The sequence below is a fragment of the Phacochoerus africanus genome, chromosome 2 (genome assembly GCF_016906955.1).
Source record: "Phacochoerus africanus isolate WHEZ1 chromosome 2, ROS_Pafr_v1, whole genome shotgun sequence".
Lineage (NCBI taxonomy): Eukaryota > Metazoa > Chordata > Mammalia > Artiodactyla > Suidae > Phacochoerus > Phacochoerus africanus.
The window spans coordinates 276308325-276333756 of NC_062545.1; the positions used below are offsets into that span (position 1 = coordinate 276308325).

The window sequence follows — 25432 nt, forward strand, 5'->3', positions numbered from 1 at the left end:
AGTAGGCATGGGCTTACAGCTTTTTGCTGTTCATAGAAAAAATGTGGCTTTGTGAAGGTGTGATTGACATGCAGAAGCTCGCACACATTAATGTCCCACCTTGATGACTTTGGACAAGGGCAGACACCTGTGATACCATCACCACAACCAAGGTACTGAACATACCCGTCACCTTCCAAAAATGTTACCCTGACTTAACTTTTTTTTTGTCTTTTATCTTTTCAAGGCTGCACCCTTGGCATACGGAGGTTCCCAGGCTGGAGGTTGAATCGGAGCTGTAGCTGCTGGCCTACACCATAGCCACAGCAATGCCAGATCTGAATCACTTCTGCGACCTCCACCACAGCTCACGGCAATGCCGGATCCTTAACCCACTGAGCAAGGCCAGGGATCGAACCTGCGTCCTCATGGATGCCAGTCAGATTCGTTTCCACTGAGCCACAATGGGCACTCCTACACTGACGTACTTTTAATAAAAAAACCCACCAGGAGTCCCTGTTGTGGTGCAGTGGGAACAAATCCCAATAGTATCCATGAGGTTTCGGGTTCCATCCCTGGCCTCGCTCAGTGGGTCGAGGATCTGGCATTGCCATGAGCTGTGGTGTACGTCACAGACGCGGCTTGGATCTGGAGTTGCAGTGGCTGTGGTGTAGGCCAACAGCTGTAGCTCTGATTTGCCCCCTAGCCTGGCAACTTCCATATGTCACAGGTATGGCCTCAAAAAGCAAAAAAAAAAAAAAAAAAAAAAAGAGAGAAAAGATTAATCAATTTACACTCATATTTGGAAGAACTCTGGCTCATCTACAGTTAATGAGGGACAACCATCTTCATAGAAAAAAATGCCAGATCGTAAATGTAGAAGGAGGGAGTTCCCATTGTGGCTCAGCAGGTTAAGAACCCGACTAGTATCCATGAGGATGCAGGTTCGATCCCTGGCCTTGCTCAGTCCATTAAAGGATCTCGCCCTGCTGTGAGCTTCAGTATAGGTCACAGATGCGGCTCAAACTTGGCATTGCTATGGCTGTGGTATAGGCCAGCAGCTGCAACTCAGATTCAACCCCTAGCCCGGAAACGTCCGTATGCTGCAGGGGCAGGTATTAAAAACAAAAAAAAATGTAGAAGGAATGATGGAATCGGGAAGATCACCATTTTGCCACCATCAGTGAAACAACTGACTCAGGTAAGGACCAGCAAGAGAAGCTGAATCCGTTAGGAGAAGGCTGTGGGGAGCGGGATGCTTGCGTGATGACAAAGCCCTACCCTCCAGATTGCTTCTCTGCTCACCTTTATGATGGAGAGAGCTGGCTGTCGCCTCTTTAACCCAGTGACCAAACCTAGCATCACTAAGGTGGAACAAGCTGACGTTCGGTACTTTCAATGCCGTGGAGCCCACAGCATCACTGGAGAAGAAACCGTGCCCGAGATGTCTCATCTGAGTGGATCAAGCCCTGTCCCTAACTTGCGTGTACAGGGGCTGGAGGAACGGTCACCTCAAGGAAACAGAGACAAATCCAGAAAGCAGGACCTTCTACCAGACTGACCTGGGCTCTTGGAGGAGGAAAAAAAAAATCAAAAAGAAAGGAGTCGGGGGGTGTGGGGGGGTGCTGTTCTGTTGTAAAGGAGACTAAAGACACGGGCAAATCCAGTGCTTGAAACTTGATCTTAATTCTATAGAGCAGCTCTAGTGGAAAATTGGGGGAATTTGCAACACAAACACCCAAAACAACAAAAACCAAAAAACACCGATAAACAGAATATGAACTGAATATTAGATACTAGGAAATTATTGACAGTTTTCTTAGGGGTGATAAGGTCACTGTAGGTATGTGATGGTGTGAGAATATCTGTTTTTAGGAGATATCTGTGCAAGTATTTATGGGTAAAGTCTCATGATGTCTGCAGTATATCTTCAAAATGCTTTATCAAAACAAAACATAGTTTATAAATACATATGCATAGAGAGAGATAATGCACAGTTGGCCAGTGATAACTATTATTGAATAACAGGGGTGGATATATAGGGGTTCATTAGATTCGTTTCACTCGCTTTCCCGCTTGACATGTTTCCCAATGGAAACTTGAAAAAATTCTTAAAAAAAAAAAAAAACCTTTAAAAAGTATTTGAAGATCAACAAATAATTGGACTTTGCAGTGAAGGGAAATCTGAGATGGTGATGACGGAATGATCTGGGCTTCACTCCCACTCCACGTCCGTGAACATGAGGGATTGGGCAGGACGTGTTGGTTTTAACTTGGGTAAAAGGTGCCTAACATAAAATCAACCGTCTTAACCACTTTTCAGGACACAGTTCAGGGCATAAAGTACATTCATATTGTGTGCGTCCATCACCCCCAGCCACCTCCAGGACTGCATCTTGCAGAACTGAAACTCCAGAGCTATTAAATAAGTCGCTTCACCCCCAGCCCCAGCCCCTAGCAACGACTCTTCTACTTTCTGTCTCTGTGATTTTGGCATCTCCAGATGCCTTGGGTAAGTGGGATCAGAGTATTTGTCCTTCTGTGACTGGCTTGTTTCACCCAGCGGCATGCCTTCAAGGTTCATCCACGCTGTGGTGTGTGTCAAAATGACCTCCCTTTTTCAAGGCTGAGTAATATTCCACTGCATGGATAGGCTATATTTATTCGTTCATCTAGAGACACTGGGCAGCCTCTGCTGCTTGGCTCTCGTGAGTACAGCTGCTATGAGGATGAGCATATAAGTATTTCTGAGTCCCTCCTTTAATGCTCAGGTTCATACCCAGGAGTGGAATGGCTGGATCTGGGTGGCATGGCTTGTAAAGGATTCTTCCCTGTTTTACAAACGAGCTTATTAAACCTGTCCTTTAAAAAAATTTTTTGGGCCATGCGCATGGCATGCAGAATTCCTGGGGCCAGGGATCAAACCGGTGCTATAGCAGTGGCAATGCCAGGTCCACCAGGGAACTCCACACCAGTCCTTTTTTTAAAATTTTTAAAAATTTTTTTCGTTTTTTAGGGCCACACCTGTGGTATATGCAATGTGGGATCCCAGCTTTGTCTGCAACCTACACCACAGCTCACGGCAACACACAGCAACGCTGGATCCTCAACCCATTGAGCGAGGCCAGGGCACACTCTGAGATTGATTAGAAGCATTGGGAAGAGAAAAATGCTCACCCTACAGGGGACAGTGATATCATAATAATTTGAAAACCTCGGAAGGCAGCCGGTACATGCAAATTAGCCGCAAAAGGAGCGCAAATCCTGGCGGCTGGGAGACAGCGCCCCCTGCAGGACGCTCCTGTGCTGATCAGCACTGAGATCGACCGCTCTTTCCCGGATGCCTTTGTATTTCCTATCCTCTGCAGAGATGTGTGCCTTGTCCTAAACGTCTTTCCTGGGCTCTCACTTCTCTGTGGGTTCCTTCGAGGCTCCACTTCCCCAGTCGAGATGCCGACGCTGTGCCTCAGGCCCAGAGCCCCATGACAGGGCCTCGCCCGACTCAGGAGCCACAGCAAACTCCTCTGTTGCTGAAACTAGCCAGGCACCAAGGCCATGCCCCCCACCCTGCCAAGGGCTACTTGATGGGGCTTGACCGGGGAGGCGAGGACCCAATGGGAGAGTTTCACCCGCCGCAGGCTGTCCAGTGAACCCACGTACACAAATTCACACACACACACAAGTTCTCACACACACACACTCACACATTTGGTGGGAAGAATACAAGCTTGCATCCATGCAGCGTAAGCTTAATGATCCTGTGCTGTGCTGGAGAAATCCTGGGAAATAGGAGGTGGGGTCCCTGCCTGGTAGATTGGGTAAAGGCCACCACTTATCGCTGTGTGGACGGGGCTACAGTGCCAGCGGCCCCTGGGGGTCAGTTCTGGATTTCCCATCATTTGGTCAATGATTCAAGGTGGCAAAATGCGCGCTGGGGCTTGGAAAGGCCCTGCACCCTCTCTGGCCTGGGTAAAGGTTCACAGAATTTTCCTCCGTTTCTCCAGGTCTGCAGCCTCCGAGTGAGTTTCCTGTGAGCATCCAGAGGATGCCCAGGCGGAAGTCCCCGGGCCTCTGTGGTGCAGGAACCAGGTGCCATGTATGTCATTAATAATCAACCCGCCACATCAGTTAGCACAGCCCACCTGGTAGGAATCAGGCTGACACGTCCTGTGGGCTTGTTTCCCCAACAGCTAAGGCTTCTGGAACTGTCCGAGGAAAGAAAGGGGCAGAGTTCCACAGTCAGCTGTTGAATGGTTCTGCTGAGAAGTGATAACTCGCATGTTTAGAGCCTTTTAGCACTCAGGAAACATTCTGCATGCATTATCTCATTTGCTACCTACAGCTCCAAGGAAAGATTTATCTTTGCCCTATTTATTTATTTAGGGCTGCGCCTGTGGCACATGGAAGTTCCCAGGCTAAGGGTCACATCGGAGCTGCAGCTGCCAGCCTACGCCACAGCAACGCAGGATCTGAGCTGCATCTGTGACCTATGCTGCAGCTTGTGGCAATGCCAGATCCTTAACCCACTGAGTGAGGCCAGGGATAGAACCCACATCCTCATGGACAATATGTTGGGTTCTTAACCCACCGAGCCACAACGGGAACTCCTTAGTCCTATTTTAGAGATGGAAAGTCTGTGGCTTGGGGGCCTGCCTGTTGTCTGCAGCTGGTGTGTGTCAAGGCCAGGTGCAGCCCCGGATCTGAGCATCAGAACGGTGTTACCACTGCACCCGAGTGGCTCTGGAGAATCAGACCTTATCCGCTCTGTTAATTGCCACTGGGGATTTATGTTGTATAAAACATATGTAAGTTTTCCAGATGGAAGGCAATAAAACAATGGTCCCCACTGTGATGGGCTTGTCAAGAAGAGTTAGGAGGCCAGAGTCTGAGCGCCGACTCTGCTTCTTGGAAGCTGTGTGACCTTGGCAAGTCTCTCAGCTTCAGTGCCCCTTCTGAAATGCCAGTGGCTGAATTTGGGGGTCTCTCGTCATCCTGCTTCTCCAGACCTCATGGGCTTCCGGCCAGAGGGTTTCATGAAGTCACTGAGGGTAGAAGGAGCAGATGGACTATTTGATGGTCTGGTTACTTCCTAAGCCCAGAAACGGGGTCCTGGCTCCCCGTCTAACATCCCTGCTGGGGATGCTGGAGGCAGCAGGCAGGGAGGCGGGCTCCTCTCTCATACCCTCTGCCTGTGGCCAGCGCCCCTGCCTCCCCACACAATTTCTCAGAGCCCCTCTTTCCTGTCCTGCTCCTCAGAAGCAAACCCACCAGCTTGTGAAGTGAGGACACCCCAGAACCTCGCCCAGCAGAGTGCTGCACGGCCCCATCTTGATTTCTGGAGGCAGGAGGGTGAAAGAGATACTGCCCGTGTGGTACTCAGTGGACAGGACCAAGAACAATTTGTTTGAATTGAAAAACATCATACGTGGGGTGTTCCCATCCTGGCTCAGTGGTTAACGAATCCGTCTAGGAACCACGAGGTTGCGGGTTCGATCCCTGGCCTCGCTCAGTGGGTTAAGGATCCGGCGTTGCCATGAGCTCTGGTGTAGGTCGCAAACACGGCTCAGATCCTGTGTTGTTGTGGCTGTGGTGTAGGCTGGCAGCTATAGCTCCAGTTAGACCCCTAGCCTGGGAACCTCCATATGCCGAGGGAGCGGCCCAAGAAATGGCAAAAAGACCAAAAAAAAAAAAAAGAAAGAAAGAAAGAAAGAAAGAAAGAAAGAAAAACATCATATGTACACACGTCTATGTGGGAGAGACTGGAGAGAGAGGGAGAGGAAGGATGGGGAGAGAAAGGGAGAGAGGGAGGGAAGGAAGGAGTGGGAGGGAGGGAAATTGAAGGAATACACATCAGGACTGAGGTACGTATTTTCTTCTTTCTACTCTGATTATATGTCATTCTCATAATTTAAGCAGTAATTAAATAAATGATAGATGATAGATGGATGATAGATAGATAGATGATAGGGTGACTGGTTAGGTAGGCAGATAAATTGGGGGCTGGTATTTGTTAGAGGAAAAGGGGGCGTGAGCGCCATCGCGTGGCAAGGTGGTGAATTGCTGCCTCTCACGGAGCCAGGCTCCTGGGTCTTGGGGTTGTCGGCGCACAGGGAGTGCCACCCACAAGTGGCAGGTAGCGTGGAGCTCCCTCCACCCCAGCTGCCTAGAGGCCCTGGGCTTAGACAGAGCTCCCCAGTCTCCCTGAATGACTGAGTCACAGCAAGATCGAGATGGGTGCTTTTCCTGTGCCAGGAGATTGGGGGGTGGCGCTGGGGAGGGGATTGGTCTCTGGGAGCCACTACCCAACACCCTGGGCAAAGACCATCTGGTCCACCCGCATGATTCTGGGTCAGGTGGACTCAGCACAGCTCCTGTTTGCTGCATTCTGCATTCTGTGGCCATTCTGAGCCAAGACCTTAAAAGTACTCAGGGTCACACAGCTAATGCCAGCTGGCTCTGGGGTCAGAGCCTGAACACTGCCACTCACCTGGCACAGTCCAGGCGAGCGTTACCGAGGTCAGTCTGTGTCTGTTGTCTGCTGAGACAGGATTCCACTGGGTCCCCACCCTCAGAAGGCTGCCTGTCTCTTTGAGAAGCAGCCGAATGCCCATGATGGACAGAGATAAGAATCCAAGGTTGTCGTGGGTGGGTCACATCCTTTTTACCACAGGTGACCCCAGGGATTGTGAGGAGTCTGGGAAGGCTTCCTGGAGGAGGAGACTGAAGAGAAAGGACATTCCAGACAGGGGGGAACAGGAAGGGCAAAGGCAGGAGTTGGAATTTGTTCTTGTGGACAAAAATGTCACCTGCCATGTCCGTAAACAAAGGATGTTGTAGCCATCAGGCCAGCAGCCACTGCAGCCACCACCAAGGGTGCACCCTGAGTGGATTCAGGATGGAGAGAAGCAGGAGACTGGCCCTGGATAGTGAAGGTGCTTAGCGAAGGAATAATTTCATTAAGCTCAGAGTCTTGCATCTTTTGTGCATAGAAAAGTGCTAAATTCATTACCTTGAGATGTCTACTTTTTCTTTAATTAGCAATATTCTTCTTTTTTTCTTTTTCCTTTTCTTTTTAGGGCCACACCTGTGGCACATGGAAATTCCCAGGCTAAGTGTTGAATCACAGCTGCAGCTGTGACCTACGCCACAGCCACAGCCACAGTGGATCCAAGCTGCATCTGCGATCTATGCCACAGCTTGCAGCAATGCCAGATCCCGAACCCACTGAGCGAAGCCAGGGATCAAATCTGCATCCTCATGGATACTAGTTGGGTTCTTAACCCAATGAGCCACAATGGGAACTCCAATTAGGAGTAATGTTTTGATGTTTGCCTGGTTTTGGGGGTTTTTTTTGCAAAAACCCCTGTGTATCCTGGCTTCTCACCTCTTCAGAACAGTCCCTCAGAGTGATTTGCGGGGCTGTCTCCCAGGCTTAATTCCTCAGTAAACCCCCCCAAAACATAATTCTCCAATTTTAGGTTGTGTTTTTTTTTTTTTTTCCAGTTGACAGTCTCCAGCAGAAAAGGTCACAGCATGTTCAGGTGACAATGAGAAGATGGTTAGAAGGAGGAAGCTACAATCACAAACACCTTCCTGGCCTTACTCTGTGTGGTCTGCCCTCCCCAAACCCTTTTCCCGCGCTTGCGTGGTTTTAGCAGAAAGCCTGCCAGTCCTGGCCAATGAGAAACCCATATCCCTCCCCTGCCATAGTGAATGACGAGGAGCTGGACCAATCAGAGTCAGCCCCAGACCTCCTACTGAAACTATGGAGAAAGGGGCTTTTTTTTTCCACTGGAGTTTCCAAGCTCATAGACTAAAGCTGGTCATGTTGGTGATCTCAGGCCCAGGACAAAGCCAGCACAGAAGAAAGCGAAGCCAAGAGATGGAAAGAGAGATACGCATGCATTGATTGCTTCACTCATTCATCCTGTAAACACATCATTAACATCTACCCTATGCTGTTCAAAGCGCTGGAGATGCAGCTGTGAGCTAGGCCAGATGTGACCCCTGCTCTTGTAGCGCTCACATTCCCTGTGGGCAGTCAGGCCCAAAAAATAAAGAAAAAGGAAATAAATCAACAAGGTATCCTCAGATAATTATGAATGCCAAGAAGAGCAAGGCTGATGAAGCAGAAAGTGCCTGGGGTGGGAAGGTCCTGCCTCACTTGATGGTCAAGGAGGTCTCACTGCAGAGGTGACATTTCAACCGAGACCTGGATGACAAGGATTCATCCATGGGAAGATCTGGGGTTGGGCCACCCAGCAGAGGGAACAGCAAAGGCAAATGTCCTGAGGCAGGAACGAATGAGATCCAGACAATATCATTTGAGCATCTGGATCCAGCCATACCTGAAGCAGACACTTTTCAGTGGCAGGAAGTAATCCTTTTCTTGTTGTTCTTAGTTTAAACTGGGTTTCTGCAACTTGCATCTGTAAGTGTGCCATCATTTGAAAGACATCTGGCACTGTGAAAACATTACTACTTTGAAGCTGAGATTTTTTTTGTTAGGCAAAGAGAATCATCAAAGTTTTTTAAACCAGGGAGAAATCTTCCCTATCTTGCTTCTTCTTTCCTCTCTAGGCTCATCTCTCAAACGTCCTATCTTTCCCTCCCCTTCCTTCGGCCTCCACGCTCCACTCATGCTGAAATAGCTACTGTCAGTTCCTGGAAGACGCTGCCTCCAGCTCTTTGCACCTCCTTCACTTCTAGCAACTAACTCAGCCTGGCATCACCTTAGATGTCACCTCCTTCATCAACTCTCCAAGTCTGGGTCCATCTCCCCACACCCCATGCTCCTTGTTTACATGCAAACCATAGAATCATCACAGCATGTATCACCCCTAATTGTAAATTTCAGGGTATTCTGTCCCAATTGCTAGACCAAAAAGGAGCCCCCCAGGGCTTCTGTCTGGTTCTTGTTTGAAACTTCCATATCGGTACCTACAAGAACTCAATGAACCTATATTAGCTAAGGGAGTGTGATGGACTGAATGTGTCCCCCCCAAATTCCTATGCCAATGAATGAATGTGATGGTATTTGGAGGCGGGGCCTTGGGAAGGTAATTAGGTTTACATGAGGTCAGGCGGTTGGGGCCCCCATGATGGATTAGTGTCCTCACGAAAAGAGGAAGAGAGACCGGAGCTCGCCCTCTCTCTGGCGAGTGCGGATTCAGCAAGAAGGTGGCCGTCTACAAGCCAGGAAGTCTGTCCTCACCAGAGACAGAATCTGCTTGCACCTTAGCTTGGACTTTCCAGCCTTGGTGAGAAGTCAGTGCTGAGTCACCCAGTCTGTGGTGTTTTGTTCTGGCAGCCTGAGCTGGGAGGAGGGAAGGGGGAAGAAGGAGGGACCTGGCATGTGAAAGATACCTACTCGAATGGATGGATGAATGGATGGGTGGGTGAAGGGGTGGATGGATGGGTGGGTGGATGTTTGGGTGGATGGGTGGGTGGATGGATGGGTGGGTGGATGGGTGGGTGGATGGATGGATGGATGGGCACCAGGATACTGAAATGATTAGCCCTCTGGAGAGGTTGAATGAAGGCTCTTCATTTCCAGGGCTGCCTACCATGGGGAATGGTGTTGGCCCTTACAGGCAGCCCTGGAGAGGGTCCGGAGGCAGGGAGACCTCAGGTCGCAAGAACCTAAGTGAGGCTGTGTGTACCCCCCTCCCTCCCACCCCAGGCTTCAACTGATGTGCCTGGGGCTGGGGGCCTGGACACTGCTCTCCCATAGAGAGGATCCTTCATGGCTCCAGGGAATGCCTGCCTTTTTTTTTTTTTTTTTTTTTGGCCACAACCTCAGCATGCCAAAGTTTCCAGGGGAAGAATGAAACCTGCATCACAGCAGTGACAACACCAGGTCCTTAACCACTAGCCCATCAGGGAACTCCCAAGACCTGCCTTTACTCACAGCCTGGGATCCTGGTCTGCAAAGGGAGACCCTGAGCTGATTACTTAATGGGGAAGATGAGGCCCTAAGTGGGATTACATCTTAGGACAGCAGCTGAATTCTCTGGGTCCGATACAGCAGCTAGAAAATACCGCAAATAACTAAATGCCCTGAATGGGGGAGGTGGCTGATAAGGTAAGCCACACAAAACTGTGAAACCATTTAACATGTTAATAAAAAAAAAAAGAATTTAGGAGGGACTGAAATAAAGTAACATTCACTGGGAAAAAAGGGCCTGCTGATTGATGATAGCAAAACGTGTGTGTGTGTGTGTGTGTGTGTGTGTGTGTGTGTGTGTAATAAAGTGAGAATGTGAGGAGTTCCCGCTGTGGTACAGCAGGTTAAGGATCCAACAGGTTGTCACTGCAGCAGCTCGGGTCGCCGCTGTGGCTCAGGTTCAATCCCTGGCCAGGGAACTTCCACATGCCACAGGCAAGGCCAGAAGAAAGGGGGACATTTGGTGTTCCTGTCATGGCGCAGTGGAAATGAATCCAACTAGCAACCATGAGGTTGCGGGTTCAATCCCTGGCCTTGCTCAGCAGATCAAGGGTCTGGCGTTGCTGTGAGCTGTGGTGTAGGTTGCCGACACTGCTTGGAGCTGGTGTTGCTGTGGCTCTGGTGTCTACACGGCGGGCAGCTGTAGCTCTGATTAGACCCCTAGCCTGGAACCTCCATAGGTGGCAGATGCGGCCCTAAAAAGCACACACACACACACAAAAAGGGGGTAGACATTCAAGTTAAGGGACAAGCCCTTGAATTACTTTTGATTTTTCTTTTCTAATGTAACCACTTTCCAATTATTTTTAATTTTTCTTTACACCCTTGACTTATTTGTCAAGTTTTCTGCATAATGACAAACCGTTCCAGTTGCCTGTGGGCCAAGTGCAGCACCCAAGGAAGGTTGCAGGTGTTTCCACTAGTCCCTCTCCGTCAGGAAGACAGAGACTGCCTCCTGCGTTTGGCCCCCGGTTGGGACCCCCGGCCCCAGGAGCACCGCCTAGACCGGCGGGACCCCCGCCCAACAGCAGTGGGGTCTCCCGAACCTCCCCCCACTTGCTCTCTGCGTCGGACCTGGGACTTCAGTTATGTTGGGGCTTCCTGTCGCCAAACTTGTTTTCTTTTTGCGGGAAACCTAATCTCTCCAGCGCTGGGCTGGCAGAGCATGCAAATCAGCCTAACAGTGCTGTTTTGTGAGTGCTCCCCGTATGCAAAACCTCCTGAAATACATCAGGCGGCCCGGAAGCCCGAGGAGGCTGGAGGGGCCGAAGAGGAAGGAGGAGGTGGGGGGTCGGGCCTGGGGGCTCGGGGGTGGGGCTCGGTGCCCGACAGGATGAAATATCCGGACCGGGCCGTCCCAGCTTCCCACGCCCATCCCTCCTAGGTGGGGACACCTGGCCCCCCACCCCCACCCTCGGCCTCCCACGGCTCCTCCGCGGCCACCAGATGGCGACACACGCGGGCCTGGGACCCAAGCTCATCCTGCCCCGAACCTGGGTGGCGGAGGTACAGCGGGAAGCACCCGCGTTCAAAACCACACCCGCTGCTCCTCACCCGTTCTGGGGCCAAGTCTGGGGACGCGTGAATTTGACTTTTTGCTTTTTTTTTTTTTTCCACCCCTCAACGGCAACCTCTGCAAGGACAAGAGAGGCCACTCTAAATGCAAAAGCGGCCTTTAATAGCACAAGGTGAGGGCTTTCTCCGGGAGCGCCTGAGCTTCCAGGGGGAAGGAGAGGAAAGGAAGAAAGGGAGAAAGACGGAAAGAAGGCGAAGGGAAAGGAAGGGGGTGCCGGGGGCGGGGGAGAAGAAAAAGAAAAAAGGAAAGAAGAGAAAGAAGGAAGGAAAGAAAAAGGGAGTTCTTGTCGTTGCGCAACGGAAACGAATCCGACTAGGAACCATGGGGTTGCGGGTTCAATCCCTGGCCTCGCTCAGCTAGTCAAGGATGCGGCGTTGCCGTGAGCTGTGGTGTAAGTCAGAGATGCGGCTCGGATCCCGCGTTGCCGTGGCTGTGGTCGAGGCCGGCAGCTGTAGCTCGGGTTGGACCCCTAGCCTGGGAACCTCCATATGCCGCAGGTGCAGCCCTAAAAAAAAGGACCCCCCCAAAAAAAAGGGAAAGAAAAGAAAGTGAAAGGAAGAGACTAACTTGTGAGTTCTCTGTACAAAATAAGGTTTATAAATTAAAGTTTTATTTTGACTTTAACTTTTTGGATTTAATAATTTAGCCATTACTTTTTGAATGCACATGCTGTTAAAAAGTTCTGGAGAGAAAGCGCCGCTCCGGGCGCGGAGGGAGGGAAGAGAATGAAGCGTCTTGAGTCGCCGAGAGCTTTGATAAGCAAATACAGCCCAGCGCTCTCGAGCTCTCTCTATTGGCTGTTCCTTCACCGCCAGATTTTGACACAAATAATCAGATTGAAAATCAGGGAGGGGAACAGAAGAGGAAAAAAAAAGAGAGAGAGAGAGAGGAGAAAAAAAAAAAAAGGAGAAGTATCTATTTGTGCAGAGAGTCACGAAGTTTGCCGGGTGGCTCCGATTCCCCAGAGGAAGGCAGCGAGGTTCCCACCGCGGGACAGGAGGCGCCGAGCTCAGACAGGTGAGTGCTTCGAAGGCCCCTACCTCTCCTTTTAAAATTTGCATATCTGACTTCGTTGGTTTCCCAGCGGGTTACCTAGTCCCTTTAGCAATCCTGGGAGGATTAAGGTGGGCTGGAAACATCTCTTTAACGGGAGGTGGCTTTCAGCCCTGGGACTCAGGAGAGAAGAGGTGGTAAGGAGACAGTCTTATCTGAGATGCCGAGAGCCCCTATTCCTTCCACCAGCTCTGCAAGAACATCCTTTCAAGACTCGATTCCAGGCTCACAGATACCCACTGCCTGCACGATACCCCGTGCCCAGCTCTCCCAGGGGCCTGGGCAGCCCATGCAGGACCCACGTGGAGGTGTCTGAGTTGGTACCCGCCTTCAGGCACAGGTTGGCCCTGTCCCCAGGGCACTCTGAGCCTCTCTTTGGCTGTGAAATAAGAGAAGGGGTAGAGGACTCTGAAGGAAGTGCCGGCTTCAGGACCCGCAGCCCCAGGCCACCTTCACCAAACTCCAGGGACACTGGGAGAGTCGGGCTCTTCTTATCTGAAGCGTATTGAGGGGTGCATCTCCCAGCGCCAGGAACTAGAGATGGGGAGGTAGAAACTCACTCTCTTTTACCTAATCTTGAAGAACAAGCCAAGTTAGAGTCTAGGCATCTGGGGAGAGGTGCTCGCTCGGAAGAAGGGCTTATTGGAGTTCCCTTGTGGTGCAGCAGGCTAAGGATCCCACGCTGTCACTGCAGCAGCTCAGGTTCAATCCCTGGCCCAGGAACTTCCACATGCTGCAGACACAGCCAGTATATACACATAGTAGGGCTTGTTAAGACGAGCAGTCCACAGAATCACCGTGGGTATGTGCCCACATTTTTCTGGGGAGAAAGGCCGCCATTTTCACGAGATAACCTTAGGTGGGGTGCACGTTAATTCGCAGTCTCTGGATGTGGATCTGGGAGAAGCCAGCTGGACTGCCTCTGCCCAGCTGGGCTCACGTGGCTGCCTGTTTCTTAGCGGGCAGTGGGTAAAAGGGTCCAGCCTTCGTCAGGGGGCAAGTTACTCCTCCTCAGAGGTGGTGCAGGAGGGGCTCTTGGGATAAGAAGGTTTGTGGATGTGTGGTTTCTTCCAACCCAGACTGAGGGTTTGGTCCTTCGGCTTCCCAGCAGAAAGCGCTTGGGGACCACGGAGAGCTATACCTGGGTTAGGTTTGATTGATGGAGTCACTCAAAACCTAGAGGGCGGTTTTCGTTCCCTTGTTTCCAGGAGTTCTAACCAATGCGAGCTGTTTGAGCCTCTAATTCAGAGATGCTCCGGAAATGTTTTTTCCCTCCTTCTTGCTTTTATTGAGGTGAAATACCCACAATATGAAATTGACCATTTTAACCCTGTTTAAGTGGACGGTTCAGAGGCATTCCGTGTGTTTACACTGTTGTGCTCCCACACCACTGTCCATGTACACAACGGTTTTCATTTGCAAAAGACTGAAACTTTGTCACCAGTAAACCATAATTCCCTGTTCCTTCCTCCCCCCCCGGCCCCAAGCCCCCAGCCCCCACCATCCAACTTTCTCTCCTTGAATTTGATCTCTCTGGGTAACTCACTTAAATGGACTCATGCAGGATTTGTCCTTTGGTATCTGGTTTCTTTCTTCCTTTCTTTTTTGTCTTTCGTCTTTTGAGGGCCGCACCCATGGCATATGGGGGTTCCCAGGCTAGGGGTCTAATCAGAGCTGTAGCCGCCGGCCTCCACCAGAGCCACAGCCACAGCAGATCTGAGCTGTATCTGCGACCCACACCATAGCTCACGGCAACACCCGATCCTTAACCCACTGAGCGAGGCCAGGGATCAAACCTGCAACCTCATGGTTCCTCGTCGGATTTGTTTCCACTGTGCCATGATGGGAACTCCAGTATCTGGTTTAATTTCACACAAGATAATGTCATCAGTGTCTATCCATCTTACTGCGTGTGTCAGGATCGCTTCCCTTTTGAGGACTGAATACGCTTCCATCACTCTGTCTGTAGGACATTTGGTTAGTCCTTTTCATTGACTGACGGGTGGTTGGGCTGTTTCCACCTTTTGACTGTGGTGAATAACGTTGCTGTGAACAGGAGTGTGTCATGTCGGGTCAGGTGCCAGCTTTCGGTTCTTTGGGCTGCACATCTAGAGGTTGGATTCCCCCACGTTCGATGTGGCCTTCCCTGAACTTAGGAGGAGGCATCTGAGAAATCCTTCCAAATTTCAAATTAAATAATAACCGCTCTCTGCGGGGGCCCATAGCACAACCTGGGCTCACTTCCCCCGACTCCTACATGGAAAGGGTGTCTTTTCGTCTTTGTTTATTTCCCCTTGAGGCATGTCTTTAAACATAAAGGAAGTCCCATTGTCCTCTGTAGCAGACACTGAGAAACAACGGAGTCTTACCCAACCCTTCCAAAAACGGAAGCCCCAGCGATGAGTTTCATGGTCAAGGTGGGTCCGTCCCGCGCTTAAAAGCCAACGAACCCCGGCATGGGATTTTAGAGCAAAAGGGAAGTTTAGAAATCTTGAAGTCCAACCGTCCCTTTTGAGAGATAGGAAAACCAAGCCTCAGGTTGGTGGCTGACACGGTCGAGCTCAAGGTCACAGGATCCGACTCAGGCCCATGGGACTCGCCTCCTTGCACCAGAACCACAGGTCTGCTGCTCTGAGTCCATCTGGAAGTTGGGGTGCAGCGTGGCCCCCCTTCAGAAGCCCTGGCCGAGATTCTGGCTCAGGGTCAGAGGACCCTCTATCGGGATTGGGGGTTTTTGAAGCGATCTTAACAGTGGGGCTCTTTCCGGAGGCCCGATACCATCAAGGCCTCTGTTTTATGAAGAAATCTTGGGCTTCTTTCACAATCTCTGCTCTCAGCTCTTTCTCAGAACAGGTTCGTGTGAATCAAAACGGCGTGGTTGTTAATTAACTACAGGATAGGTGATTGGTTCCTGTTTTTCTTTTTTTTTTCCCCACTCAGCTCCCAGGGGTCAAAAGGAAGTTCTTTTTGGGTGCCTTTGGCCCCCACGGTGAGCTTGAAGGCTCAGCCGTGGGGTTGGTTGTGCTGCTGTCACTTTGCCAGGCTTCCCGGAGAGAACCGTCTCGGGAGGCGTCGGGAGGAGGTGGGGCCGGGGGTCAGTAGAGTGGCCCTGAGAAACCTTCTCCCATCGGGGGAACCCTGGAAACGGGGACCCCCTTGTCCCCCGTGTAAGTACTTCTGAACCACACAAGTGCCATGGTTGTGTTGTCACCTCAGTTTCCAATTCGCTATGGTTCAGGATCTCCTCGTGGTCCCTCGGAGATCTTCCTAAAAGACACCTGTTCCCTTGCCTGCCTCTCCACCCCAAACGCCTCAGGAACCCAGGCGGGGCCAGCTGGGCCCTGGAAAAGACCACAGAGCTGAGGAATTTGATTTTCCCATCATCTTGCCCAGCCATCAAGCCCGCGTCCCTGCCCCAGGCAGGCGCTCTTTCATCAGATGAGCAGAGCACCGGGCCAGGAGTCAGATCCGAGCAGGGCAGGAGCACAGGGCCCAGCTCTGCTGTGAGGCCCAGGACAAGCCGCTTGCCTCTCAGACTCCGTGCCCACCCCCTTACCCCGTGACTCGGGAAGTTGGACACTGCTTCGTTTGACTCAGTGGGGATCAGGGGTTTTTTTGGCTGCTCTGCGGCATATGGAGTTCCCGGGCCAGGGGTCAGATCCAAGCTGCAGTTTCCATCTAAGTGGCTGCTGTGGCAACACCGGATCCTTAACCCACTGTGCTGGGCCGGGGATTGAACCTGCGTCTCAGTGCTCCCAAGACGCCGCTGATCCCTTTGTGCCACAGCAGGAACTTCAGGGTGTCAGGTTTAATGACAGTGCACGTGGGGAGCTCTACGCTGTCCTGGGTTCCTGCTTAGTTTGTCAGTTCCCTCTGCCCTGAGCAAGTGCCCACCCCGCGGTCTGACCGTCAGGAGCACCGAGGCCCGGGGAGCGGACGACCAGGTCCATCTCTGCCTCGCTCCGCCCTGGGATGGAGAGCCCTTCTCTGAGCCTCAGTTCCTCCTCTGTAAAATGGGGTGATTGCCCCAAAGCTCACAGGTCAGAATTAACGGAGCTAGGGTTTTGCAGATTCAGGTTGCAAGAATATTTCCTGATGTTCTAGCTCAGCGGCTTTAATACCTACCTCTGGTTCTAGCTGATTTACTGATAAATACTAAGCTTTAAAAATAATCATCTTTGGATGGAAAGACAGACCACTGTCCTGGAGGCCCCCTAGAACCAAAGGCAAGGGGAACCGAGCCCCCAGCCCTCCCCCAGAGAATGGGGGTCTCTTCCTGCTCTGCCGAGGGTCTGGCCTCCTCGGGGGCTCCTCAGAAGCCAAGAGTCAGAAGGGGGAAGGAAGGGGGTGTGGGGAGCCTGGGGGAGGGCGGAGGAGGAAGACGTGTCTCTGGGAGATAAGGCCACGATGGGCTGCCCCACAAGCCTGGGAAGGATGGCAGGCCGGCCGAGCCTTCAGAGTCAAAATCTGACAGCTCCATGGGCCCCCAGAGGCCTTCAAGTCCCACCCCCTCCTTTCAGAGCCCAGAGGGGAGGTGCGGGAGCATGTCTGGCTCCTGGTCAGGGCTGGTCCCCACATCCACAGAGCAGGCCGGCCTTAGACCAGGCGCCGGGGCTGGGACCAGGCAGGACAGGACCCAGGCGGCACCTCCTTCCCAAAGCCTCGCCTCTGTGGGCTGAGCACCGCCACCCCCTCGGCGCTCCCGCTGCTCTTGCACCACGCCAGGCCCTTCTCAGGCTTGTGGCTGGTTTGTGATCCCACTTAGCAGGTCTGGACCCTGAGGTCTACCCTGAGGAGGGCTGGGCCTGGCGGGGCCCCCCCGGGCAGAGGGACCACAACCCAAACTCCAGATGCCCCCCAGAGGGGCAGGCAGGCCTCGGCACAGCTGGGGGACCTCTGCTGCCTGCTCTGGGTCATCCCCTTGGGAACAGGCTGGCTCCCCAGGGCTGCTCTTAAGGCAGAGCTCCAAGCCCCTCTAATCTGCCCCCTCCCAGCCCACTCTGTGGCTTACCGCCTTATCTGCTGTTCAGAGCAGCCGTGATCCCTTTCCCGCGCCTGGCCCTATCGCCCTGCAGCCCTGCCTGCTGGTTGGGCTGGCCCGGGAGGCGGACCTCTCTTCTGAGGCCTGGGGACTGAAACCAGCAGAGCTGAGTTTTCCACTGAGCTTCTGCCTGGGCCCCGGTCGGGTGGGGAGGGGGTCCCTCCCGGGCGCCCTCCGGCGAGCCTCCTGGCTGGGCGCAGGGATGGGAAACCTTTAGGGAATGGGGGGGGGGGACAGATGCTCTCTGCCCAGAGGGCTCTCACTGGAAGCCAGGGGTACCAGGTGGTCAGGCTGGCCTGGCTCCGCCACCCTCCCACCTCCTGAACCATGGGTTCAGGGATGGGCCTGGGCTGGGCGGCCCAGCGCTCAGTCCGAGGACTTGGCGGACCTTGGCCTCTTCCTCCATGTGCACAAAATGACCTCAGGCCTCCAGTGGGGTCTTCTGGGGCCTTGAGCCCCGCCCCCCAACCCCCAACTATCCCCTCCTCCCACACCAAGAGAGGAAAGGCTTCTTCCTCTCTGAGGACAAGACTCTGGGCTGGGGCTGGGGACAAAGTGCCACCCTGCTCTGGCTGCATCAGCACCCAACTTGCACGATCTCATGGATTTGCCATTGAGGCAAACTCGCCCCCTCGTTGCAGCCCACCAGCCAGGATAAGCGCTGAGCATGTTCGATGCGCCTGCCAACACCACAAGCCTGAATGTCCCACCTTACGAAAAAGGGAGGAGTTTCTATTGTGGCTCCTTGGCTTAAGAACCTGTCATGGTGTCTGTGAGAATGCGGGTTCGATCCCTGGCCTCACTCAGTGGGTTAAGGATCTGGCACTGCCACAAGCTTCAGTGTTGGTTGCAGATGCAGCCTGGATCTGATATTTCCGTGGCTGTGGTGTAGACCGCAGCTGCAGCTCCGATTCGACTCCTAGCCCAGGAACTAACATATGCTACAGGTGTGGCCATAAAAAAAAAAAAGAAAAGAAAAGAAAAAAAGAAAAAAGGGAGTAGGTCCAGAGAGGTTGAGCATCTGCCTTGAATTGCACAGCAGGTGAGCTGAGATTCTAAACAATGAGCATTTGACTCCAAAACCTGAGCTCAGACCACAGCTTTCCAAGGCCTCTGATTGCAGGCCCCACGGGGTCAGAAGCTGCAGATTTCTGGGTGCAGGGTTCACAGCGTGTCACAAATGGAGATTTCCCCCGCCCTTCCTTCTCTGCTCCTAGGGCACGCGGTGGGGGACAGGCTGATGGGGATTTTCTAGAAGTGGGTGCATCAGTTTCCTAACAAGAGGACAGAGTGACAGAGGAGTTCCCGTCGTAGCTCAGTGGTTAGTGAAGCCGACTAGGAACCATGAGATTGAGGGTTCGATCCCTGGCCTCACTCAGTGGGTTAAGGATCTGGCGTTGCCGTGAGCTGTGGTGTGAGTCGCAGACGTGGCTCAGATTCCCTGTTGCTGTGGCTCTGGCCTAGGCAGCTCTGATTAGACCCCTAGCCTGGGAACCTCCACATGCCGCAGGGGCAGCCCAAGAAAAAAAAAAGAGTATAGCGACAGACATTAGGCTTTGTAGCTGCTGTAACAAAATACCACAAACTAGGTGACTTAACATGACAGGGGCATAGTCTTTCAGAGTTCTGGAGTCTAGCTATCCGAGGTCAAGGTGTCAGCAAAGCCAGCTTCCTCCGGAGGTCCCGAGAGAGGCTGTTTCAGGCCCCTCCCCTCGTGGTTGCCAGCAACCCTTGGCTTGTAGCTGCATCTCTCCAGTCTCTGCCAGTATCTCTCTGTGTCTGTCTGTCCAAATTTCCCTCTTTTTAAAATTTTTTTGTTTTTATGGCCACATCTGCAGCACATGGGTTCCCAGGCTAGGCATCGAATTGGAGCTGCATCTGCGACCTACACCACAGCTTATGGCAACACCAGATCCTTAACCCACTGAGCGAGGCCAGGGATTGGACCCACATTCTCATGGATACTATGCTGGGTCATTAACTCGATGAACCCTGATGGGAACTCCTCCCTCTTCTTTTTTTTTATCTTTTTTTTGTGTGTGTGTGTGTGTTTTTGCCTTTTCTAGGGCTGCACCCTCAGCATATGGAGGTTCCCAGGCTAGGGATCCAATCGGATCTGTAGCTGCCAGCCGACGCCACAGCCACAGCCATGTGAGATCCGAGCCGCTTTTGTGACCTACACCACAGCTCACCGCAAGGCCGGATCCTTAACCCACTGATCGAGGCCAGGGATCGAACCCGCAACCTCATGGTTCCTAGTCAGATTCGTTAACCACTCAGCCACAACGGGAACTCCCTCCCTGTTCTTACAAGGACACGAGTCACATTGGACTTTAGGGTTTCTCCAAACCCAGCGTGACTGCATCTTGATGGCATCTACAAAGACTCTATTACCAAATAAAGTCACATTTGCAGCTTCCCGGTGGACATGAACTTTGGGGGAACACTAGTCAACCCAGGAGAGTGGGCTCTGGTTTTAGGAGGAGCCCTAAAATACAGAGGAGCGTTGTCCCCTGTCCCTCCTAACCTTTCTCCCATGCGGTCCCCCCCCCCCCCGCAGGTGTGGGCCTCCCTCTGACTATGCCGCGCTCCTTCCTGGTGAAGAGCAAGAAGGCTCATACCTACCACCAGCCCCGCGACCAGGAGGATGAGCCGCTCTGGCCTCCCGCCCTTGGCCCTGGTGAGTCAGAGCCCAGAGGAGCCTTCCGCCTCCCCCACGTGACGGGGACGCTGCTGCAGCCCACCCTTCCCTGTCTGTAGTGAGGAGAAGCTCAGGGGAATGAATGAGTGAATGCACCCATCTCTGCTCGCCGCGAGGGATGATGGGAGCATCCTGGTGGGAGCGGGTCCTCGAGAGCTGACCTGTGGCTCCTCCTCTTAGGGCTGATCTAGAGCGGAGGTTGGATGCTTGGGAAAACGGAGACCGGTCCACGAGCTCTCCTGGGGCAGCTAGGGGAGTCTCCTCCTGGCCTCCACCCTGCTCCCACCATCCTGGGCAGAGCCCCTGCGTGTGAGCAGCCGGGGCCGGGGGCGGGGGGCAGCAGCAGCAGGTCTCTCTCTGGTCCCTTCCTACCCACCTCCCTCCAAACATCCCAGTGCTGCTGCTCTAGGCTCTGACGGTCTTGTCTCCCCGCAGTGGCCAGGGGCCAGGTCCTGAGCAACAGCCCTGTCCTCAGCACCCTGTTCCCAAACCAGTGCCTGGACTGGACTGACCTCAAACGGGAGCCAGAGCTGGAGCTGGATCAGAGCTTGACCAGGATGGCCTTGGCCCCAGGTACCCACCCGGGACCCCCAGCCATCCCCCAGCCAGTGCCAGGGACTGGAGGGTGGACGGGCTCAAGGAAGCAAGACCCCTTGATGTTGTGGGGTCAGGGAGGATGGACAGTCTGAGCACTCGGGCTTCCGGTTGGATCCCTCCAGGATGGGGAGCTCATTCCCACAGGAGAGCTTCAGGGTGCTGGGGCGGGGGAAGCAGTGAGCAGGCCGAGGCCATGGGTGAGGTGGGCACTCTGCAGGGGCCATGATTCTGGACTGAAAAGCTGGGAGCCACCCTGGGGACCCAGACCCTCCCCCCAGTAAATAATTTGGGCTCCACACCAAAGGCCTCAGCATGAGGTCCCAGTGGAGGGTGGTGGGGAGTGGGTGCCCTATTTTTAATGTCACCACCAGGAATATGTCCTATCCTCCACAGAGGGTCCCACTGTGATGTCCCAGCCCCAGGATGGGGACTCGCCATCTTCCGACTCACCCCCATTCTACAAGCCCAGCTTCTCCTGGGATGCCCTGGCTTCATCCTACGGCCACAGCTACCGGCAGGCCCCCTCCACCATGCAGTCCGCCTTCCTGGAGCGCTCCGTCAGCCTGTACGGCAGCCCTCTGGTGCCCAGCACCGAGCCGCCCTTGGACTTCAGCCTCCACTACTCCCCTGGCATGGACGCATACCACTGCATCAAGTGCAACAAGGTGAGCGGCCGGGGTGCGGGTGGGCTCTCAGGCATCCCCTCCCCTCTCCATCACCCCGACAGCTGCAGGCGTTCCTAGCCGGTGCTCCCTGTGCTCCGGTGAGATCAAGGATTCACAGTATTCATCCTCATCACCGCTCATTGAGCCCTGACCCCGTGCTAAGCACTTGTCGTGCATGGACCCCAGGAAGTGGACAAAGGGCTAAGGTTCAGAGAGGTCGAGTCACCTCCCCGAGAGCACACAGCAAATAGATAGCAGAACCAGCTTTCAAACATGGCTCTGCCCAACTCCCAGTTCTTAACCACCAGGCAACTTAGCCTCTAGATTGGGTCAGAGGAGCCTTCCATACCTCCCTCCCCTACTCCATTTCATAGACAGGAAAGCCAGGCCCAGAGAGGGAAAGGAACCTGCCTAGGACACACAGCGCATGCCAAGAGAACTGGCAGTCCAAGTCTCTGTGGATGAGCTGGGCACAGAGGTGGGGTCCCCGGCCCGTTGCCCTCTCTGTGTCCCCGGGGGCCTCATGCTCTGCCCTCTCCCCCGCACGCATTCAGGTGTTCTCCACGCCCCACGGGCTTGAAGTGCACGTCCGCCGCTCCCACAGCGGGACCCGGCCCTTCGCCTGTGACATCTGCGGCAAAACCTTTGGCCACGCCGTGAGCTTGGAGCAGCACACGCACGTCCACTCCCAGGTAGGCAGCTGGCCGAGCACGGGACCCCCGATGCCCACTCCTGCTCTGTGCTTCCCCCGCCCCCAGCTGGGCTCTCCCTCTTGACCCGGGTGACAGGTCAGGGGTCCCCCACTCAGTCTGGGTCTCCGTCACCTGCCCAGAACACACTCCAGTCCCTGATGGGCCAAGTCGGCTTCATGCACAACTGGAAGAGGCTCTGGGCTCGGGCAGGGTTTCCGAGGCAGCTGGTCTGTGATGCTCGGGAATGACCCGCCTCCTGGGTGGTCAGGGCAGGTTTCTCACCTTTGAGGTTCTGGACTCCTAGCATCTTGGAGTCAGACTTAAGTGTTCCCCTCGTCTCACTTAGCCTCACCTGATGCTAAACGCTGTCTTCAGAATCCTGTTCCAGGGAGTTCCTTGTGGCTCAGCGGGTTCGGGATCCAGCCTTGTCACTGCTGTGGCTCTGGTTACAGCTGTGGCACGGGTTCAGTCCCTGGCTTGGGAATGTCTACATACTCTGGGCATGGCCGAAAAAAAAAAAAAAAAAAAGAAAGGAATCCTATTCCTGAGATGGTACCTGAAACCAACCTGAGTTGGGAATGTCCGGGTAGATAGAAAATACCCGCCAGGACAAGCAGGAAGGGGTGGTGGCAACGCACATGTGCCCGCTGCCCGCTGGCTTCTCCACCCCCCTTCCTCCCTGGGACCCTTTGAGGTCACTACTCGGACTGGTCCAAGGCACACATGAGGATGCTGAGTCCCAGGGAGGGTAAACAGCTAGCCCAAGGTTGCGGGGCAAGTGAGAGGCAGCAACCAGAACTGGGCCCCAGTTCAGACCCTTGAGGAAACCACAAGGGGGGAGCCCCGTGGGGGCCCCTCAGGCTCTCAGCCCCGCCCCCACCCCGGGAGGCAGGCATGGGGGTGTCTGGGTCCTGCTCCTCCGGGCCCCATCCTCGAGGCCACCCCAACGGTGTGTCCTGTTCCTCAGGGGATCCCGGCCGGGTCCGGTCCTGCGCCCAGCTTGGCAGTCCCGGGTCGCGAGGCCCCGCCTGCGCCTGACCCCCCGGGGCCTCGTTTCCTCCGGCAGGAGCGCAGCTTCGAGTGCCGGATGTGCGGCAAGGCCTTCAAGCGCTCGTCCACCCTGTCCACCCACCTCCTCATCCACTCGGACACGCGGCCCTACCCCTGCCAGTTCTGCGGCAAGCGCTTCCACCAGAAGTCAGACATGAAGAAGCACACCTACATCCACACCGGTGAGGCCCCCCAGGGCCCCCCCTTCACTCTTAAAAGGTCTGGGCTTGGGGTTCCCGTTGCGGCACAGCGGAAACGAGTCCAACGAGTAACCGTGAGGACGCGGGTTCGATCCCTGGCCTCACTCGATGGGTTGAGGATCCAGCATTGCCATGAGCTGGGGTGTAGGTCGCAGACTCGGCTCGGATCTGGCGTGGCTGTGGCTGTGGCGTAGGCCGGCGGCTGGAGCTCCGATGAGTGCCCTAGCCTGAAAACCTCCGTATGCCATGGCTGCTGCCCTAAAAAAAAAAAAGCAAAAGGAAAAAAAAAAAGGTTCAGGCTTTAGGATAGGGATGGGGGAGGGGGTCAGTTTGCATAAAGGAGACCACTCCCTCCAACAGGAGAGCTGGACACGTTATGCTACTTAATGTGCAGGAAAGTTACTAGAAGGAAATAGCCAAATGTCCACGTGGATGATATGGGTAGATGTGAAACGGACAGGCCATCGGCTCCTGCATTCACTCATTCCCTCGTTCCTGCACGTTCCCCATTCACGTCCTCATTCATTCATTCCCCAGCTGTTGGCCAGTGCCTCTCCTGGGCAGGGCCCTGAGTCAGGTGCTGGGCTCCTTGATAAACAAGACAGACCTCATCCCTGCCCTAAGCGGGGTGCAATTCCCTGGAGAGGGGTGGCCAGCTTTGTATTCGTCTCATCTCCCTTGTCTGATTATCTTCTAAAGTGAACGTGAGATAAAGCATAATAAAGTCCTAGAGAACACACGCAGGGCAGGGGGGCGGCAGGTCTGGTGCAGACAGCCCTGACCCCATCCCCGCTGCCCCCACAGGTGAGAAGCCCCACAAGTGCCAGGTGTGCGGGAAGGCCTTCAGCCAGAGCTCCAACCTCATCACCCACAGCCGGAAGCACACAGGCTTCAAGCCCTTCAGCTGTGAGCTGTGCGCCAAGGGCTTCCAGCGCAAGGTGGACCTGCGGCGGCACCGTGAGAGCCAGCACAACCTCAAGTGAGGCCGTCCCTGCTCCCGGCTCCTGGCCAGCCAGCCCTGACATGACATCACCTGGCAGGGAAGCCAGCCTCACACACCCAGGCTCCTGGAGGCAGCACTGGCCGGGACTCTTCCAGCTTGTTTTGAGACTCATCAGAGTGCTGTGTGACCTCAGGCAGGTCACTTTCCCTCTCTGGACATCCCAACATTTCTCTTGCTGCAAAGTGTGGCACCTGGGTTGGGTCTTTTCTGAGCTGATATTGTCTATAGATCTAAGAGCTTGGTGCCTTCCCAGGGACAGAACCCAGGGGGCCAGAAGAGCCCCAGGGGGACAGGGGGTGACAAGAAGAGACCAGAGCTGGAGCCCACAGAGAAGTCCTCCCCCTGCCTGCCGCCCACTGGGCTCTGGTCAGATTGGTTTTCAGTGGACCTCTTTCTGGCTGCCACGGAGGGTCAGAGCCATCTCCTGCCCCAGTGGGAGGCCTAGCACCCCACTGCCTCAGCCAGCGTGCTGGCCACTCCCACTTCTGATGGCTACTCAGGCCATGCGGTTCCCGTTCTGCTGTCAGACCCTGGCCGGGGAAATGAGCCATCACTGCTGTCAAAGCCTGTTCATCTCAACTGCTGTAAATAAAAATAAAGATACAGATTTACTTACATTTGAGCAGCATGTATTAAGCACCTGCTGGGTACAAGCTAGTGCCCGGGGCTTTGGGGAGGAATGGCAGGGAGCCTTCAAAAGTGTGGAAAGTTCCATCGCTGCTCACAGATGCATTGGGAGACCAACGAGACCTCAGGCAGAGGGTCCAGTGGAGGCAGCTGCGGGCCGTATCGGCTTCCTGCAGCTGCTAAAAGAATTCATTACAAGTGTGCTGCTTCCAGCCACACAAAATTGCCCTCTTACAGATCTGGAGGTTGGAAATCCAAAATGAGGAGTTCCCATTGTGGCTCAGCAGGTTAAGAGTCTGACA

The 25432-nt window shown here is 53.9% G+C and overlaps 1 protein-coding gene across 2 annotated transcripts; it reads left to right on the top strand.

Annotated features, from left to right (window-relative positions):
• The first annotated feature begins 12024 nt into the window (after nt 1-12024).
• GFI1B (growth factor independent 1B transcriptional repressor) lies at nt 12025-25118 on the top strand. Of its 2 annotated transcripts, none has more exons than XM_047769638.1 (7): nt 12025-12518; nt 20156-20275; nt 20732-20869; nt 21287-21558; nt 22113-22250; nt 23218-23482; nt 24305-25118. In XM_047769638.1, the coding sequence occupies exons 1-7, from the start codon at nt 12227-12229 to the stop codon at nt 24481-24483; spliced, it is 1404 nt and encodes a 467-aa protein (XP_047625594.1). In that variant the 5' UTR covers nt 12025-12226; the 3' UTR covers nt 24484-25118. The 2 variants fall into 2 exon arrangements, with proteins under 2 accessions (XP_047625594.1, XP_047625595.1); XM_047769639.1 differs by having other exon boundaries at nt 23317-23482.
• Nucleotides 25119-25432: the final 314 nt, after the last annotated feature.

Coding starts and splice junctions, on each gene's coding strand:
- GFI1B (XM_047769638.1), top strand. CDS start 12,227: ATGAAGCGTCTTGAGTCGCCGAGAGCTTTGATAAGCAAATACAGCCCA. Junction 12,519..20,155: donor GAGGCGCCGAGCTCAGACAG/GTGAGTGCTTCG, acceptor CCCCCCCCGCAG/GTGTGGGCCTCCCTCTGACT. Junction 20,276..20,731: donor GCCTCCCGCCCTTGGCCCTG/GTGAGTCAGAGC, acceptor GTCTCCCCGCAG/TGGCCAGGGGCCAGGTCCTG.